At 41.0% G+C, this 20,306-nt stretch overlaps 1 protein-coding gene across 5 annotated transcripts in view; it reads right to left on the bottom strand.

Annotated features, from left to right (window-relative positions):
* myo3b (myosin IIIB) overlaps positions 1-20,306 on the bottom strand; it is a 111,647-nt gene that overhangs the window by 89,562 nt on the left and 1,779 nt on the right. For 3 of the 5 annotated variants that reach the window (XM_024405025.2, XM_024405032.2, XM_024405040.1), the window contains exons 3-8: positions 12,404-12,587; positions 10,308-10,442; positions 9,655-9,759; positions 9,293-9,392; positions 8,469-8,545; positions 7,628-7,773 (exon numbers count right to left, since the gene is read on the bottom strand). In XM_024405025.2, the coding sequence (XP_024260793.1) occupies positions 7,628-7,773; positions 8,469-8,545; positions 9,293-9,392; positions 9,655-9,759; positions 10,308-10,442; positions 12,404-12,587 (747 nt within the window). Of the gene's footprint in view, positions 1-7,627; positions 7,774-8,468; positions 8,546-9,292; positions 9,393-9,654; positions 9,760-10,307; positions 10,443-12,403; positions 12,588-12,984; positions 13,207-16,629; positions 16,810-20,306 lie in introns of those variants that run through there. The other 2 variants (XM_024405051.2, XM_024405045.2) reach the window with 2 other exon arrangements.

The raw sequence follows: 20,306 nt of genomic DNA, 5'->3' as shown, positions 1-20,306 counted from the left end.
AGGCATTTTTCTTTCCAGTATATATGGGAGCACTGACTCATTTTGTAAACACAATTGGCTTATTTAAATTTAGGTCGGGGCACTCCTTGTGCTGTCAAACGTGTGTCAAAGTGGATTGAGTCAAAATCAGTGGTTCTCAGCTCCACTTTTGAAGCCCTAAGTCTGCTACTAAGCTCAGGAAAAAGACAAAAAAGCATGCTCGTGAATATGATACTTTGTATGCAGAGCTCATAATTCTTCCCATTTTCCTAATAGATATAAAAAACAGTCAGATAATTTTCATGAATCCTGACAGCCAATGTCATACAGTAGATATAGTTTTAGAGCATAGCAGGGATAATCAACTAGATTCAGCCACAGGCTGATTTTGTCTTGAGCGGATGTTCGGGGGCCGGAACATGAATACAAATCATTTGTAGACTACAAATTGATCGCAAGAAGCCCAAACAGATATAATATTTGACTAAAACATAATAATTTCAAACATTGCTTATATTTGTATACAACCACGTGTCTCACTATTACGTGTGGGAATACTGGGGAACAGATTTACAAAATTGAAATCACTTGGAGCTGATATCCTGGCGTCCCCGTCCCCCCAAATAAAGAAATATAAATACATTTAGGGGCCAAATAAAACCACCCTGGTTTTATTTGTTTATAGGATGGCCGCCAGTTGGGGAACCCAGAGTACGCACAGTGCATCATCAAATAAAGACACTATCTGGCAGTGTTTTGAACTTTGAGGGCCTAAAGAGCGGCACTACAGGAAACACGAGAAAGACTTCTTCTGTGGGCCAACCGCTCAAACTCCAGCTCATCTATCATCAGAGAGCACCAGCAGTTCTGTTGAGCACACATGAATAAACACGGAAAAGTGCTGCAACATTTTTCTCTACAGGATAGACTGTGAGGGTACATCAGTGTGCCTGCATGGAATAACTGCATAACAGACAGACAGAGGCATTCTAAACACAACCAATGTCACACCCACAATTTCCTATCACCTCAGAGGTCGAAAGGGCCAGATGTGTATTAGATTATGTTAAAAACAATAGGATATTGAACGAGGGAAAACAAGTAGTCAGTGCAATATATTTTCTCTAAGATAGCTGTTGGATAATCACAAACAATCCAATATTATAAAAAAAAAAAACATAACTAGGTCAGAAACCTTTCCAGCCTGTGTTCTATTACTGCTACATTTCTCAGAACAACCCGTGAGGAGTTTCCAGAACAAATGACCACACAATGTTGAAAAATTGTGGCAAAGTAACTACATTTGTTTATAAACCATAGCATGACTCTAAATCATTACAAGATATTTGAAAAATTACCACTGATCGTTTGTCATAAAAAGGTCCCACAGAGAGAGATACAAACAGTATCCAGCAATATTCTAAAACTTTGTTCACACTGCAGGCCTTAATGCTCAAATCAAGTTTGTTTTTCAAATCCGTTTTGGATTATTGACTGTCCAAACCGCAAGTTACAAGTGACGTGACCAAAACGGATTTATGAGTGTTCAGACAGCAGTCATTTGTTGACATGGCTATGCTAGTTGTAATGACGGGTGTGAGCAGTGGTGCAGGCTGATTAGTGGTGGTGCTCGTGCTTCCTATCACTCAAGAGGTTATGTAGCAAGCTAACGTAACAACAATGCCTCTCATGGACGTTTCCCAGTTTCTTTGAATGTTCAGAATCATAGTGTAAGAACACTTTTAAAGCCTCAAAGCATAAGATGTTCCAACTTCTTCCTGCAGGAAAAAGAACAGATTCGAATCGGATATGCAAAAAAATTGGATATAAGTCACTTCAAACTGCCAATGTGAACAAGGCTTTAGAGACTATGATGGATTGACCAGTTGACATATAGCCAATATTAATCTTCCTACTTTCAAAATGCCAAACAATTGTTGTGAAAAGTACGTACCAAAAGCTGTGTGAGTTTACTTTGAAATGAACGCTTCTCAATCTCAAAGACTCACGGTTTATAGAAAAGGAAGCATAAATCTTAACCCCAACCCTAACCTTTCATGTGCATAAAAATCACCAAAATGTTACCAGGGCTGAATGTCAAGATTACAATACAAGAATCACAGTTTACATTCTGCTAAGACTTAAGTTTACATTTAACATTGAACCAAGGCCTGCATGCTGTGCTGCTGATGGTCAGGTGTCAATTTAAAAATCTGACCCGTATCAAATACATTCCAAAATGGATGAACAGTATTGGTAAAAGAAAACAGTAAAAATGGTAGCGATGTCTTTCAGTCTTGACTGTTCTGCTCTGTAACCTTTACAATACCTGTGGCTTTTGGCTGGGGTGTTGCTTCTTGCCAGAACACTGGTTGCCCTATGATTTCATTAGCCTTTGTTGGCTCTGACAACCCATCATTTACACACATTATCTTCCTCACTTCACATCTCCCTTCAGACAGATACAAGCCCAGTTACATACAGTGAGCTCCAAAAGAATTGGGATAGTGACAGATTTTTTTGTTGTATGCTGTAATCTCTAAACGGTTCGTGAGATATGGATGAAAATACCTTCAAATTAAAGCTGACAGTCCGCACTTTAACCTCATAGTCATTGTATCATCTCAAATCCAAAGTACTGGATTACAAAGCCAAAACAACAACAAACAATTTTACCGTCCCAATACTTTCGGAGTTCACTGTATTTTGCTAATATCCACTGGGATCTGGGGCGAATAAACACAGCATTGGACTTCTTTGCCAATTCCCTTTAACCTTCACAGGCTTTTTACGTACACATCTCCCTATGACTTTACACGGGACTTTACTCTGGGTTTGGCAAATACAGCATGGAGAATATTGGCTCAAGCAATTAACCTTTCCACATATTGAATATCTGAGAGCATCGTCTCAAGTTTCCGTAATTAATTCTGCAGTTAACCGTTTTACAGCTTTACCCTTTTACATGCTCCATTACCCACATTCATGATAACCATGGGCCCCACATATATGACATACTATAAAGCAGGCAAAATCACATCCAATCTTCTCATCATGATATGCTGTAGGCCATATAATCTGTTTCCCGTAGAGGAGGATCCGTGATTGACTCTTGGAGATCTATCTACAACAGATTGGCTCCCGGGCCGGCCTTACTTTACTGTTAATAGTGATTTACAATGGTGTTCAATACAATTCTTTCTATGTGATGCTATCTGTGGAAAAGAGCAAGCAGCAGGTATGAATGGCGTGGAGGAGCAGAGCAGCTTCCCTGACAGCGATCTGAACTCCTCTCATCACGTCACACTGGTTCGCTGTGAAAGGGATACCATCTGTGCAAGTTCCCACCACAAATCTAAAGCTCTATCACGTGGCTTGCAGTTGTCCTGCCTGTGCTCAGCCCCAGTGTCAATAGCCCCAGAGGCCTGGCTACGTTAATGGTGCTGTTGTTTTATCTACACAGTGAGTCCACACCCTAAGGCCACTCCATCTGCTGTATGACATGGAGATAATGTAGTACAGCGAAGGGCATAGTCCTGAGCCAGCCAAAAACACCAGAACCCTCTCAGATCTCAACCCAGGGTTCACATACTGCCAGCTACATCACAAAAGGATATACAGTTGAAGTCGGAAGTTTACATACACCATAGCCAATTACATTTAAACTCAGTTTTTCACAATTCCTGACATTTAATCCTAGAAATAATTCCCTGTTTAAGGTAAGTTAGGATCACCACTTTATTTTAAGAATGTGAAATGTCAGAATAATAGTAGAGAGAATGATTTATTTCAGCTTTTTTTCTTTCATTGCCTTTAAATTGCTTAACTTGGGTCAAACACTTTGGGTAGCCACCCACAAGCTTCCCACAATAAGTTGGGTGAATTTTTGCCCATTCCTCCTGACAGAGCTAGTGTAACTGAGTCAGGTTTCTAGGCCTCCTTGCTCGCACACGCTTTTTCAGTTCTGCCCACACATTTTCTATAGGAATGAGGTCGGGGCTTTGTGATGGCCACTCCAATACCTTGACTTTGTTGTCCTTAAGCCAATTTGACAACTTTAGAAGTATGCTTGGGGTCATTGTCCATTTGAAAGACACATTTGCGACCAAGCTTTAACTTCCTGACGGATATCTTGAGATGTTGCTTCAATATATTCACAATTTTCCTATCTCATGATGCCATCTATTTTGTGAAGTGCACTAGTTCCTCCTGCAGCAAAGCACCCCCACAACATGATGCTGCCACCCCCGTGCTTTGCGGTTGGGATGGTGTTCTTCGGGTTGCAAGCCTCCCCCTTTTTCATCCAAACATAACGATGGTCATTTTTGCTTCATCAGACCAGTGGACACTTCTCCAAAAATATATTTTTCCCCATGTGCAGTTGCAAACCATAGTCTGCCATTTTTATGGCGGTTTTGGAGCAATGGCTTCTTCCTTGCTGAGCGCCCTTTCAGGTTATGTCGATATAGGACTTGTTTTACTGTGGATATAGATACTTTTGTACCTGTTTCCTCCAGCATCTTCACAAGGTCCTTTGCTGTTGTTCTGGGATTGATTTTCACTTTTCGCACCAAAGCACGTTCATCTCTAGGAGACAGAATGCGTCTCCTTCCTGAGCGGTATGACGGCTGAGTGGTCCCATGGTGTTTATACTTGCGTACTATTATTTGTACAAATGAGCATGGTACCTTCACGCGTTTGGAAATTGCTACCAAGGATGAACCAGACTTGTTGAGGTCTACAATTTTTTTCTGATGTCTTGCCTGATGTCTTTTGATTTTCCCATGATGTCAAGCAAAGAGGCACTGATTTTGAAAGTAGGCCTTTAAATACATCCACAGGTACACCCCCAATTGACTCAAATTATGTAAATTAGCCTATCAGAAGCTTCTAAAGCCATGACATCATTTTCTGGAATTTTCCAAGCTGTTTAAAGGCACAGTCAACTTAGTGTATGTAAACTTCTGACCCACTGGAATTTTGATACAGTGAAATAATCTGTCTGTAAACAATTGTTGGAAAAATGACTTGTGTCATGCACAAAGTAGATGTCCTAACCGACTTGCCAAAACTATAGTTTGTTAACAAGACATTTGTTGAGTGGTTGAAAAACTAGTTTTAATGACTCCAACCTAAGTGTAAGTAAACTTCCGACTTCAACTGTAGGTGAAGCCAGACAGAAGCATCAACTAGATTTAGATGGTGACACTGAATATGCAGTTATTGCAATATTTCAAAAAACATCTGTTGTGTTTTCATAATGCTTATACCCAATATAGACCATGTTTGTCATGGTAATGTCCTACTCATAGGAATAATTTTAGGATTTACACAGCAGATTAATAAATACAGTGTGCCATTGAGTGGATTGTGAGATGGAAATACAAGAATGTGTGCAAAGACATACAATCTTATGTCATAAGGAATTATAAACTGAGTGGTTCGAGCCCTGAATGCTGATTGGCTTTATTTTATACCACGGGTATGACAAAACATTTATTTTTACTGCTCTAATTACGTTGGTAACCAGTTTATAGAAGCAATAAGGCACCTTGGGGGTTTGTGGTATATGGCCAACATACCACGGCTAAGGGCTGTATCCAGGCACTCTGCGTTGCGCCATGCATGAGAACAGCCCTTAGCCGTGGTATATTGGCCATATACACCACACCCCCTCGAGCCTTATTGCTTAAATATAGCATGTTTTAGTGTCCGTGAGATTTTTCATAAAACCTATTATTCCCAAGGACAATACTCTATCAGGAGAAGCCACTGATTATGGCAATTTAAAGAGCAACTAAAGCATGATTGTAATACTCACAGGAAACAACAATTTAATCTACCTCATTACAATTATTAAATCGATCTCATTACAATCATTAAATCGACCTCATTAATCTCATTAAAATCGACCTCATTACAATAATTAAATCCACCTAATTTTACAATAATTAAATATACCTCATTACAATCATTAAATCGACCTCATTTTACAATAATTAAATCTACCGCATCACAATCATTAAATCTACCTCATTACAATAATTAAGTCTACCTCATTACAATCATTAACTTTGCCTCATTACAATCATTAAATCTACCTCAATACAATCATTAAATCTACCTCAATACAATCATTAAAGCAATATATTGCGTATCACTATCATTTCTGTGCTCAAAGTGCAGAATAAAAGTGTAACACACAGGTACACCTTTTTGTAACACATGTCCTCAGACAGACACTGTCAGGCAACCTTCCCTTATTAGTTTGACTGCCTTGTTGCATTGATGGGAAAATATATTTGAGACAGATGACATGTTAACAGAATCATTTTACGGTTCAGTGTGCCCGCACTGTGATTTATCCTGGCGCCGCCCAGCCAAAGGTCCTAATTCAAAAGATTTATGGGCCAGGGCCAAATATCTATTTTGATTTTGAAAAAGAATCCCCAGTCTTAACAATGGTAGATTGCTGCACGTGTCTAACTCTATTCATATTCCAAATCTCTCAAAGTCAAATTATTTCATTAAAAGGTGATAAAGAAAAATGGATGAATGATAACAGAAGAGAACTGTACATGCCCTTCCATTGTTTATCACGACCTCTAGTGAATGTCATCTAAGGGCAATTCAAGTCATTCACACAGAATGCAAAACCTGCTCTGGTACTGTATCAATAGCTGCATCTACTTTAGATGCTGTCTGCTGTTTTCATCCTTCTACCAAAACAGGCCAATCACCAACTCAGCACAATACAGAATTTAGGTGTACATCCCACTGAAAAGGTTCCATCCTATCAAATCAGATGACTGAATGCATGCTTCCCCACAGACCCAGTAGAGTGTTATTTCAGGCTCTGTGATTCGGGAGCGTTCGTTTGACCAGGACAGCTTCCTCTGAGCCTGTAATTGCTGTGACCTGTTTTACCTTTCACTTCGAGTTTGGTGTGATAAACCACTGCTGTGGTTCCCATAACTACTACAGCGACACGATGCATGCTTGTTTCTCATCAGGTTTGGTGGGGTGGAGATAACACCGTGATGGGTGGCTGGTGACAGCCTCATCTCAATGTGAATGGAGCTAATCACCAATGCAAATTGCAATCAGAAGGGCACATCCTCACCAAACTGAGAGATAATTGCATGATTGTGCCAATAGTAAAAGGTCAGCCACTTGTACCATCAGAGCTTTTAAATAATCATTCATCAGAAATTGTGAACACATCAGAGGAGAGTTTTTAGATTAAATAACATATTTAAGGGTAAGGCCAAATGTTGTTCCATTAACTCTTGATCAGTTCTGATCAGTTTATCATTCTGCAATTTTCAATTGAGTTTACAATCTAGCCTTGTAGCTTGGAAACACGGATTGTAGAAGGCTAATTATTTTCCTGATTTAATTCATTTATACCAGGTCTATCCTGCATTTCATGACCACACAAAATTACATTAAGAATCTTTTCAATTTCTTGACATATTTGGCATTTCATAATTTTTCAGAGAAAGGGCTCTGTGACGATCCACTCTTAAATTCAGTTTACCATTGTCCTCCAGACAAAATCAAAAGCTTCTTACGAGAGCACAACTGCTGCTGCGTGTCTGGTCTGCCCCAGCCAGCCATGTGCAGAGGGAGCCCTCTAGTGCCTTACCGTGGGATCTTGAAGAGGGCTTTGACGGGGTGCATCTCGGACAACGGGGGGTCTCCATCAGCCAGCTCTATGGCTGTGATGCCCAGTGACCACACGTCACAGCGGGCGTCATACGTGGAGTCATACTGCTGCTCACAGGCGATGACCTGGGACGACACAGGCAGGACAAGCATGACACAAGCAGGTGGACACTTCTCATGCAAGTTGCTGCCATGTTTCTTACTGTCCATGATGATATGACGGTAATGTCTTTACAACAGCGAGGTACTGACTTCATTATGGCCACTTTCATTTTTGTGGAGCTGAAATCCGATGAGTTTTGGGCAACAATGCAGAAGACGATAAAGTCATTTTATAATTGCCTGTGTTTGAAAAACACATTGTAATGTTGATTTAAAAAGGGTACAGTTAAATTCATTCATCAGATAATGTGCGTTGCAACTAGTATTGCGCCTCCCTTCTCTCACCGTCAAAAATCATTACTGAGACCAAAATGAACAGCCTCCTTTATTCTAATTGCCCCTGAGGACCCCTCCTACCAGCCCAATCATCATGCCTCATTTCTGCCAAACAGTAAGCTGGGGCAGCAGACTCCCAGCTATTAACCTTGGGGCGACCTCAAGAGCAGGGCGCGTGGAGGGGAATGCACAATGACAAGGGGGTGTTACATATTAAACAGCCTCAGCAGAGTACATAGTCACTCGTCTATCTCACTCTACAATCCACATAGCACATCTAATGCAACTCAATGGTGTCATCACGTAGGATATTTTGGTGCTTAGTGTTCTCATGTAATTGCAAGCAAAGTGGTTTAGTTGGGCATGTCAAAAAAAAGGCTAACCTCAGGTGCCATCCAAAAGGGAGTGCCAACGGATGTGTTTCTCCTCAAACGTGCACTCGTCAGCTGAGCAGAGACACCTGGATAGAATTCAAGCTAATTAATAAATCACCTCATTCTCAGAGCATCAGTGTTTGGTGCAAAATAAGATTGTTTGTGTTATACCACATTACAGCCTGTAATAATTACATATTCACAGTTGTTTAATATGCTGTAATGTGCATATTACACGATTGTGAATTACAGAGGGAAAGTGTGTGTGAATCAATCAATAGCAATATGGCATATCATTTGGTGGGGCAACCTGCCATACCAACATAAATTGGCAATAATAATTTCAAATTAAGTGGGACAGATTTTTATCAGCAGGAGTCCACTTCATTCCCAACACACAAGGACATAAACATGCCCGGGGCAACTCAGAGTCATTTGCTAGAACAGCTTTCTTTTTATATGCAAAGGATCAAATAATGCAATTTAAATGAGCAATAATAGCCTTAGGTTAAGCTATGGTCCATGAAATACCAAGATGTTACATAGGGTAGGGGGGGAAGCAAGATGTGGACCGCATCGAAGCATTGATCTCCACATGCTTGTATTCATCTTATACTCTTTACCAATAATATCACAGGCTTTTTTGTGGACAAAAAAAACATGGATTAACTTCCAACTATTAATGATAAGTCATCTGTTAAACAAAGACCCAGACAGAAGAAACAGAGCCAACAAACAACTTCCCAGAGCCTCCCTGTAATATGCATGTATCTCTTTCTACAAGCCATCAATTAGCCAAAGTGCACCCACAACAGGATAACAAAAGCCATTACCAAAGTCAACAAGTTTGACCCCTCCCTCGGTGGTCAGAAGGATGTTGTTTCCTTTGACGTCACGATGGATAATCCGGTTGTTGTGTAAATGCTGGAGACCCTGGCAGGCGTGAGGAGGAAAGCAAAGGGGGGCTTAATAAGCATCAGTAACCCCATTATCAACGGTTTGTGATTAGTACAATTTGAATGTGTTTCAAATAAAGCTGTCTACTGCCATGCATATCAAAGAGCTCCCCCTGGTGTTTAAAGGGATGGAAATCTATTACTCCCAAACCCCGCCACCACCTGAGTCAATCCCCTGCCCACTGTGTGTGGATGCCACCTCCTTCCGTCATTAAGCGTTTTGCAGTTGGCCATCTCACCAAGAGGGCGCCGTATAAGATGTATGCGATAACGGGCTCCAGCAGTCGCTGGCCCCGCATGAGCAGGCCTTTGATGAGATCGGTGACTGAGCCCCCGTTGCACAGCTGTGTGAGAGAGAGAGACAGAGAGAACAGTGGCTCCTCCATTACTCACTACTCTAGGTTATGATTCATTACACAAGAGCCATCCCTCCCACACATACACAACTAGACTGGTGTCACGGCTCTTTCTTCCAGAGCTTTTAAAACATGCAATTTTTCCCAGTGTAGGAGGGTGACCTCCTCTCAGCTCTGCGATAGATTTCACTGCTGTGATATAAAGCAAACCTACTGTTTGTGATCCTTCTACTTCTCAAACAGACAACAGCTGTAAGACTACGTGATCATAGTGGAGGAGATGTAACACAGGAGAGAGATAAAGTGCAGCTACTTATATTGAGCACAAACAGACTGTAATGTTTGACATGCAAACACCACTGGGTTATATTTCCTCCTGTGAAAAGTCATACAGTATGAGCACTTTAATGATTAACACTATATGTGTAGTGCTGAAGATTTAGAGATGTTATAGATATACAGTATTTGACAGGACTGTATAAAGCTGGGCAAAGTCTTACTTCATAAGCGAGACAGAATAACCCAGGGGATCTCACCTCTAGAACCAACCAGAGCTGTCCGCCTGAGAGGTCATCTGACTTGTAGAACATGCCGTAGAACTTGACCACGTTGGGGTGGTTGGACAAGGTCCTCAGGATGTTGTACTCGGCCTCAATCTCCTCATCAACATCCTTTGTCAAAGAGGACACATTTACATCAGCGACACACCATTTTGAAGGAGGATATTTGTCATAAGTCACACAACAAACTGTATTGACACTTCTGACATTAAAAAAAAGGATGTTGAAATGAGATTATAAGGAAGCTAAAACACCTTCAATCAGAGCCCGGAACCATTAAACACAGGGGAAACTAGTTCTTGGTCAGAAGTACCAGCTGAGCTTCTTCTAAATCAGTTTAAATCTCAGTGGAAGAGAAAGCGTCACAGAGGCAGAATTCCTCTTCCTGGATGTGTGAAATATACCGTCAGCGGTCTAATCAAGGAGAGGAATGAGCATGGAAGCAGCTGCATCTTCATAACCGGCCAGGCAGGGAGCTGCAGCAGGGGGCTAGCAAAGAGAGTCGCAAGAGGGATTGGAGCACCGACACAATCATAAACAAGCACTCAGCCCTGAATCTCACAAACACACAACATGGCGCAACTGCAGGGCCCATGGCCCCAGGCATCTGCACCACGGACAGGTCTGGCAACTAACTGCACATCACTAAGGTAGCGGCACATGCATAATGGAGAAGGTGGACACAGCGACTGGTTAGGCCGATCGTGGAAAGCGGGTGTAGAAATGGAGTGAAAATAGGTGAAAAAGGAAACAGGTGGGAAGTGGCGTGTCTAGAACATTCTGAATGGGGGTAGCCAAGGTGGGCCACAGGCTCAGTTTACAGGGGGCCATAACATCTTGAACATTAATCGATCAAATTGGTTTTTACAATATAATTATGATGGTTCAACGGCTGTAATGCTTCAGCTTAGGTTTGGTGCATTTCCCTGTTAAAATAAATCATAAATCAATTCCAAAAGAATTGATACAGTGTCTGCATGGAAGGTGTGTGTGAATTATACAGGGTCATTTGGGGGGGGTCTCAATTCTTTCTACAGGACCTCCTATGAAAATGTTTAATGTGCTTTATAGTAAAGACATGGAATTTCACTGTACAAATGTATTACCTTTTCATTTGTCATAAACACAATGAGTCATGATGTTTTCATCTGACTGTCAAACAAAATCACTTCAAAGTAGGTTACTTGCGTACTTTTGTTTACTCCAAAATAGGTCCAGCATCTGAACAGGGCACTGTGCACCCACCATTTGAATGGAAAGGTAAACTCTATTACAAACACCATAAGTTTAATGACATTCAGCCAAAAAAGTGGCGGCATCCCCAAAAAGTTTTACAATAAAAAGAGAAAGAAACATAGAAATTTCTCCTTCGTGTCTATCCGTGTTTCATAATTTTTGCAAGCGGCATAATTCACAAGGGGCATAATTCATAAGAGGCTGAATCTATTTCACCAGAGAAAGCATCGGAGTGAGGCAAACATCACCCCTCTGTCTTAGTATATGTAGGCCATGTATCTGATTTTGTCTGGCCAAAAAGAGTATGACATGTCCAGACATCATCAGATACATGGGCTACACATACTAAGACATAGGGCTGTTTTGCTCGCTCGGATTTTTCTCTGGTGAGATTGAGGAGTCTTGCTGTCAGTCAATGTATTCACAGACGACCTATGAGATCTCAGAATTTCTAGGGTCCCACCGGGGTGGCCAATCAGATTTCAGTGGAGGGGTGTGGCCAGCCTGGGCCACCCCCTTGACACGCCACTATAGTTGGGGAATCTACTAGGGAACAGTAAACACAGGGACAGGTACAGGAGGAGGGGTAGGCAGGTACAGGGAAATAAGCAAAGAAACTTACTCCGTTTGTATGCCTGGTATACTGAGACAAGCCAAACAATAGTAAAGAAAAACAGAGATGATTTCCTTTATTCATTTGTTTGGTTTAGAGTTGTCACAGGTCAGGGTTGACAATTCTAGGCGGGAGAGCACCTAAACTTGTTAGATCCATAGCAATTATGCTCCATGCACAAGGTGGCACATGCATTGATTGTATGTCTTTTGCAATTACTTACATTGATTGGGTCCAGGACTTTGACTGCTGCCTGACTCCCATCCTTCCTGTTGTTCACTCTGTAGACTTTACCATAGGTTCCTTTACCGATGGTCTCCGCAATGTCCCAGTCACTCGATGGATCCGCCAGGCTCTCCAGACCGATCATACTGGCCTTGTAAGGGTATAGTCCATACAGCGATCTCCTACATTGAATAATAGAGATCCAAGAGAAATGCTTCATTCATGTACACACATTGGAACTAAATATGCATCCCTGACAACACTTTCCTCCTCTCTAGGGGAAGCTTTGCTAAGCAAGGAAAGATGGCAGGCAATGTGTCACCATAGCTTTAAGCTTAGCATCAAAACATCACGCATATGGCTTTAACCACACTGATGTGCATGTAACGCTCCACCAAAACACACTTTCTCACTAGCGATATATCAACAGCATAGATCCTAACAGCCTGCAATGTCATACAGTAGATTACTTCACCACTGACTGTGCTCAATGACACATCTATTCGGCCATGGGAGGCGCTTAACAGATTTAAAACTGATGAAGAGAAAGCAAAATACAAACCATACGACGGTACTTACATCGGGACTGTTATTTTCTGCTGACTCATTAAGCCTTGGGCAGTGCACACAAACGACTAAGGTGTTTCATAGTAAAACAAGACCCACACAGATGACGCTCGCTTATTCCCGGGAGGACATGTAACAAGCAGCATTGCACTGGGACGCCGAATTAGCGCGCACAACAGGGACCCAGTCTATGCCGAAGAACAAGCCACTAAGACCACTACAATCTCTTCAGAATCAATTGGATTGGCCTGAGATTAACTTGACTGGTGCTTGTGTCTACCACAGAACCAACCCCGCCCCCAAATGCTCCACACATAATCAAACTGAAAGAGTTTTCTAAAACAATTTCTATTTTTTTTCTTTTTCGTTGTATCATTTTCAATCTGACTTTGGTGTCTTTATCCGATGACAGGTCAAGCTCAAATCATACTAAGTAACTGCATAATGAGGGGCAGTTTCCCCGGACACAGACTAAGCCTAATCCTGGACTAAAAAGCATTTTCAATGGAGATTCTTAATCTTAATCTGTGTCTAGGAAACCACCCCATAGCATCATAAATGAAGGATAAATCCCTATTATCAAATCCGAGGGGCTAGGCCTGTAATAAATCACTCTGGGGTGTATACAGTGGGGTGTATACAGTGGGGGCATAACCAACATGACAGATATAATGGGTTAATGGTGCAAAGCAAGATGTGTCAAAACACACACCTGAGTGAGCAGTTGTACGATGTGACCGATCAGGAAAACGTATTTACATATGTATGTATTCCGTATTCCCTGAATGATTGATACTCTCAGTGAGGGGAGTTCAGTTCTCCCATCCCTTCAGTTTGTCACATAAAGTGCAATGTATCACAGAGGTTGACTGACCCTGAGGGAGACGGGGGAGCATTTATTTTGAGTAGCGGTTTACGTGAAAAAAAAAAAACTATATTTGGACCACCAGGGCTCTCTGTCACTGCACCAGCGTGGATAGATTTATGAATTGGCATAGGAGCAGGGTGAGTGATGGCTTGACACTAGATGGATATAACAGTCATTTGAGGAGATGTACAGTGCCTTGCGAAAGTATTCGGCCCCCTTGAACTTTGCGACCTTTTGCCACATTTCAGGCTTCAAACATAAAGATATAAAACTGTATTTTTTTGTGAAGAATCAACAACAAGTGGGACACAATCATGAAGTGGAACGACATTTATTGGATATTTCAAACTTTTTTAACAACTCAAAACCTGAAAAATTGGGCGTGCAAAATTATTCAGCCCCCTTAAGTTAATACTTAGTAGCGCCACCTTTTGCTGCGATTACAGCTGTAAGTCGCTTGGGATATGTCTCTATCAGTTTTGCACATCGAGAGACTGAAATTTTTTCCCATTCCTCCTTGCAAAACAGCTCGAGCTCAGTGAGGTTGGATGGAGAGCATTTGTGAACAGCAGTTTTCAGTTCTTTCCACAGATTCTCGATTGGATTCAGGTCTGGACTTTGACTTGGCCATTCTAACACCTGGACATGTTTATTTTTGAACCATTCCATTGTAGATTTTGCTTTATGTTTTGGATCATTGTCTTGTTGGAAGACAAATCTCCGTCCCAGTCTCAGGTCTTTTGCAGACTCCATCAGGTTTTCTTCCAGAATGGTCCTGTATTTGGCTCCATCCATCTTCCCATCAATTTTAACCATCTTCCCTGTCCCTGCTGAAGAAAAACAGGCCCAAACCATGATGCTGCCACCACCATGTTTGACAGTGGGGATGGTGGGTTCAGGGTGATGAGCTGTGTTGCTTTTACGCCAAACATAACGTTTTGCATTGTTGCCAAAAAGTTCAATTTTGGTTTCATCTGACCAGAGCACCTTCTTCCACATGTTTGGTGTGTCTCCCAGGTGGCTTGTGGCAAACTTTAAACAACACTTTTTATGGATATCTTTAAGAAATGGCTTTCTTCTTGCCACTCTTCCATAAAGGCCAGATTTGTGCAATATACGACTGATTGTTGTCCTATGGACAGAGTCTCCCACCTCAGCTGTAGATCTCTGCAGTTCATCTAGAGTGATCATGGGCCTCTTGGCTGCATCTCTGATCAGTCTTCTCCTTGTATGAGCTGAAAGTTTAGAGGGACGGCCAGGTCTTGGTAGATTTGCAGTGGTCTGATACTCCTTCCATTTCAATATTATCGCTTGCACAGTGCTCCTTGGGATGTTTAAAGCTTGGGAAATCTTTTTGTATCCAAATCCGGCTTTAAACTTCTTCACAACAGTATCTCGGACCTGCCTGGTGTGTTCCTTGTTCTTCATGATGCTCTCTGCGCTTTTAACGGACCTCTGAGACTATCACAGTGCAGGTGCATTTATACGGAGACTTGATTACACACAGGTGGATTGTATTTATCATCATTAGTCATTTAGGTCAACATTGGATCATTCAGAGATCCTCACTGAACTTCTGGAGAGAGTTTGCTGCACTGAAAGTAAAGGGGCTGAATAATTTTGCACGCCCAATTCTTCAGTTTTTGATTTGTTAAAAAAGTTTGAAATATCCAATAAATGTCGTTCCACTTCATGATTGTGTCCCACTTGTTGTTGATTCTTCACAAAAAAAATACAGTTTTATATCTTTATGTTTGAAGCCTGAAATGTGGCAAAAGGTCGCAAAGTTCAAGGGGGCCGAATACTTTCGCAAGGCACTGTATAAACATGCAGAGCAAAGTGGTGGCTGAAGTCCTTCAATTTGTCCATCCTCAAAGAAACCAAACATGGCATGGACAAGCGGGAGACAATAGCCTTCTTTGAAAGTGTAACATTAGGCGAGACCGCCTAATCATTTCCCCCACTGTCCGACTTCAGTAAAAAACAACGCTATCATCACCGATCATCCAGAAATTAATCTACCTGCTCAGTCCCGTTCAAATACAGTAAATCACACATGCCTTGTGCATCAACAAGGTCAAAAAGCTATTTTTGAGCCATTGATTACTCGAAACGAATGGAAACATTTTGGTTTCCAAGCATCTTTGAGTCTCAGTGCATTGAATACATTGTGGTTCCCTTGTTGCCTAGCCATCTATGCCAGGCTTTTGTAACAACAGTAGGCTCATATTGCTAGAGAGCAGCTGTGTGACCAAAGTGGCTGGAAGCATCAGACACCCAGTCTAGTATATCAACTTTCGCTTGGTGCTTCAAAACTAAGCTCAAGTCTCAGATCTGCATTAGTAACCTATTGCCAGTCCAGCTGGTGTTGTTCTCATGAAAATACTCAATTGGTGGCTGAAATATAGTTTTGAAAATCATTTGTTAAAAGGAAAACAGTATGAACAGTATGAACATATAAATTTCAGATCACTAAAGACACACATAACACTATGAATGAAATGAAATACAACGCTACACATAACCCTTTACACCTCTCTAACGTCTCCTTTTGAATGTCAAACATCACACTGACAATAAGCACTGGTAGCATAACAAGAACGCTGAGATAAACACAAAAGAGATCATGTCAATATAACATCATCCATCCTTAATCAGAAATCCCACAACTCCTTTCACCTCAAACATTACATAACATACGTACAGTACGGTATACCACTCTGAATCTCAAACTGAACTCTCAAAAATATTTTCAGGTAAAAAAAAAAGCTTCAATAGCCCATGCATACCTCGTTTGTGACAGTTGATTCCCTATCACGTTCTGCTAAAAGTGTGTCTCTGTGTCTACCCTAGCAACATGTCCCTGACCAAATCATGCTAATCAGCAGCGATCAATAATTCATCCAGTAGTAATCAGCAATGTGATCTAGTTTTAAATATTCAGGTGCCAGATGTATCCAGTCATAAACGAGGTAGATATGAAGCCTCTCAGGTTGCACACAGGTAACCAGGAAGTTCTGGATAGTTACGAGGTCATGTGACCCACACATGTCTCCAATCAGTAAATTAACTCTACCTCACTGACATACTCTTGATAAAATACTTGACTTTGGATTCAGACAACTCTTGATCTTCATTAAAATTCTAAATGGCTAAAATACTAGATTTCATGTGCAGTTGTGTAATGTCTTAGTGGTACTTAACTTGCATAGGCTACATTGCAGTGTGTTGAAATGCATTGTACTCATTTGTTGAATGGTTAGCAGCGAAAACAAGACTTATTTCACATGAGCAACAAACACCAGCAGTCATGTTGCTATGAGTACAAAGCCCAGGGGGAACACAGAGATAAAAGACGATCACACAGACTGAACACAAAAGATAACCGCTGCCTCAACAGCTTCCATTTCATACAGATAACTGTCAGTATACCGTGAATAGATCAGATTTGAAATTGAACTGACATTGTTGAATCTAACCCATGCAAACAATTCATACATTAACACCAAACATGATCTGTTTTCATATAAACCCAAAATCGAGAGATTGATATATTCCCGACCCCGGAGACTATTGTGTATTAACAGCAAAATACTGTATATCTTATCACCACAGCAATGAGAGAGAAAATGTTCCTACAACCGTTCTCCCAAACGGATGTGAGATAAACCAATGTCTGGGAGACAACAAAAGAGCGCTCTCGCAGAACAGGACACCAGAACTGCCTGATGGCAAGGCTCTGGTTACTCATTGTCTACGACACTGTGTCAACAACATGTGGGAGAAAGAAAAATACGTCGTAAAGAATGCTCTTAATGCATGCATAAAATGCAGTTGGATACCCCAGCCAACATATTCATGTATATAAAACATTATAAATGTATTACATATTTATGTGCACTCAGCATCATTGAAGGATAAAGCCAAAAGCATTTGCCAGGAGTTTACAATGCACTCAATTAGAGGTCGACCGATTATGATTTTTCAACGCCAATACCGATTATTGGGGGACCAAAAAAGCCGATACCGATTAATCTGACAATTTTTATTTTATTTGTAATAATGACAATTACAACAATACTGAATTAACACTTATTTTAACTTAATATAAAACATCAATAAAATCAATTTAGCCTCAAATAAATAATGAAACATGTTCAATATGGTTTAAATAATGCAAAAACAAAGTATTAGAGAAGTAATATGTGCCATGTAAAAATGTGTGCCATGTAAAAAAGCTAACGTTTAAGTTCCTTGCTCAGAACATGAAAACATATGAAAGTTGGTGGTTCCTTTTAACATGAGACTTCAATATTCCAAGGTAAGAGGTTTTAGGTTGTAGTTAATATAGTATTTATATGACTATTTCTCTCTATACCAATTGTATTTCATATAGCTTTGACTATTGGATGTTCTTATCGGCACTATAGTATTGCCAGTGTAACAGTATAGCTTCCGTCCCCCTCCTTGCCCATACCTGGGCTCGAACCAGGAACACATAGACAACAGCCACACTCGAAGCATTGTTACCCATCGCTCCACAAAAGCCGCGGCCCTTGCAGAGCAAGGGGAATAACTACTCCAAATCTAAAAGCGAGTGACGTTTGAAACAGTATTAGCGCACATCCAGCTAACTAGCTAGCCATTTCACATTGGTTACACCAGCCATTAGGCTGATAGGCTTGAAGTCATAAACAGCACTGTGCTTGCGAAGAGCTGCTGGCAAAACGCATGAAAGTGCTGTTTGAATGAATGATTACGGGCCTGCTGCTCAGTCAGACTGCTCTATCAAATCAGACTTAATTATAACATAATAACACACAGAAATACGAGCCTTTGGTCATTAATATGATCGAATCCGGAAACTATCATTTCGAAAACAAAACGTTTATTATTTCAGTGAAATACGGAACCGTTCGGTATTTTATCTAACAGGTGGCATCCCTAAGTCTAAATATTCTTGTTACATTGCACAACCTTCAATGTATGTCATAATTACGTAATATTCTGGCAAATTAATTCACAATGAGCCAGGCAGCCCAAACTGTTGCATATACCCTGACTCTGCGTGCAATGAACACAAGAGAAATGACACAATTTCAACTGGTTAATATTGCCTGCTAAACTGGATCAGTAGTCGTAACTAGTGATTATGATTGATTGTTTTTTATATGATAAGTTTAATGCTAGCTAGCAATTTACCTTGGCTTCTACTACATTTGCGTAACAGGCAGGCTACTGGTGGAGTGCAATGGTTAGAGCGTTGGACTAGTTAACTGTGCGGTTGCAAAAAAAATACAAATAAATACAAATAATCGGAAATCGGCGCCCAAAAATACTGATTTCCGATTGTTATGAAAACTTGAAATCGGCCCTAATTAATCAGCCATTCCGATTAATCGGTCAACCTCTACACTCAATATTGGAGCCAGTAGATGTGACAACACAACATGCAATGTATTTCCTCCTAGCTCGACAATGTGTTTCATCAGCTACTGTACATATACCGTATAGGTATATTTAGCATGGTTCACCAAATCACTATGATTCTTCATAGGCACAACCAAACAGGTGATGTGTGGACATGGTGGCAGTTACAGGTCATGTGACCAGTTACTAACACAGATTACCTTCCACATTGGACTGGAACCAGAGTGCAAGGTGTAAGAGGAGAATCTAACTCTATATCCCACTCTATATCCCAAGCTGACTGGTAAGTTTTACATGGTCTGTTGCAAAAATACTCAGTTCTTCCCAACTTTAATCCCTGTTAAGGGGATATAAAGGGGCTTCACAGCACTGTAAACCTCCATCAACATGTCAAACTTGAATCGTCATGTCCTTGCAATAACCCTGTCTGACCAGTGACCACAGTCATGGAGAGATTACAGTGGTGGAGATGAAATGTGTTACATCCCACTATTCAAACCTCATCATTTACAGGTAAGTACTTCTGTGCTGCCATAGGTACACTAGGTACTGCTGTAACACTAATATCATACTACAGGACACTGTATGATAGCCTGATCCATGACCATCCTGAACGCTGCACTCTCGTTTCGTGTAGCGAAACAGAATGTAAACTGGCGAGACTTCAGGATGGTTGTACAGTAGGAGGCTAAGGCTAACTGTATGATATGTAGTGGTGAAAGCCAAAGTGGGAAGAACTGAGTATCTGATCTGGTCTCTCACCATATCCTGCCGTGTAGGTGGAAAAACTCTTTTGCCTTGAGGTGATTTTCCTCAGTGTTTCCATGTATCCTGAGCATTGAGTAGAAATGACACACCCTATCGTCAATACTGTACATGTATGCCATGTGTGCTGTATTTTATAATTTAGGTTAAAATGCGACATGAGTTTGTAAAAGGCAGTAGCCAAGCCTAACAAAAACAGCTTCTTAGCAAACAGCAATTTCTCAAAATTGTGCTAGGACCGCCTGGGAGTGGTCTGAGTGGGGAAGGGAAA

Source organism: Oncorhynchus tshawytscha, linkage group LG03, assembly GCF_018296145.1.
Source record: "Oncorhynchus tshawytscha isolate Ot180627B linkage group LG03, Otsh_v2.0, whole genome shotgun sequence".
Taxonomy (NCBI): Eukaryota; Metazoa; Chordata; class Actinopteri; order Salmoniformes; family Salmonidae; genus Oncorhynchus; species Oncorhynchus tshawytscha.
The sequence above is the reverse complement of the archived record's forward strand: the minus strand, read 5'-3'. Positions and strand labels throughout refer to the sequence as shown.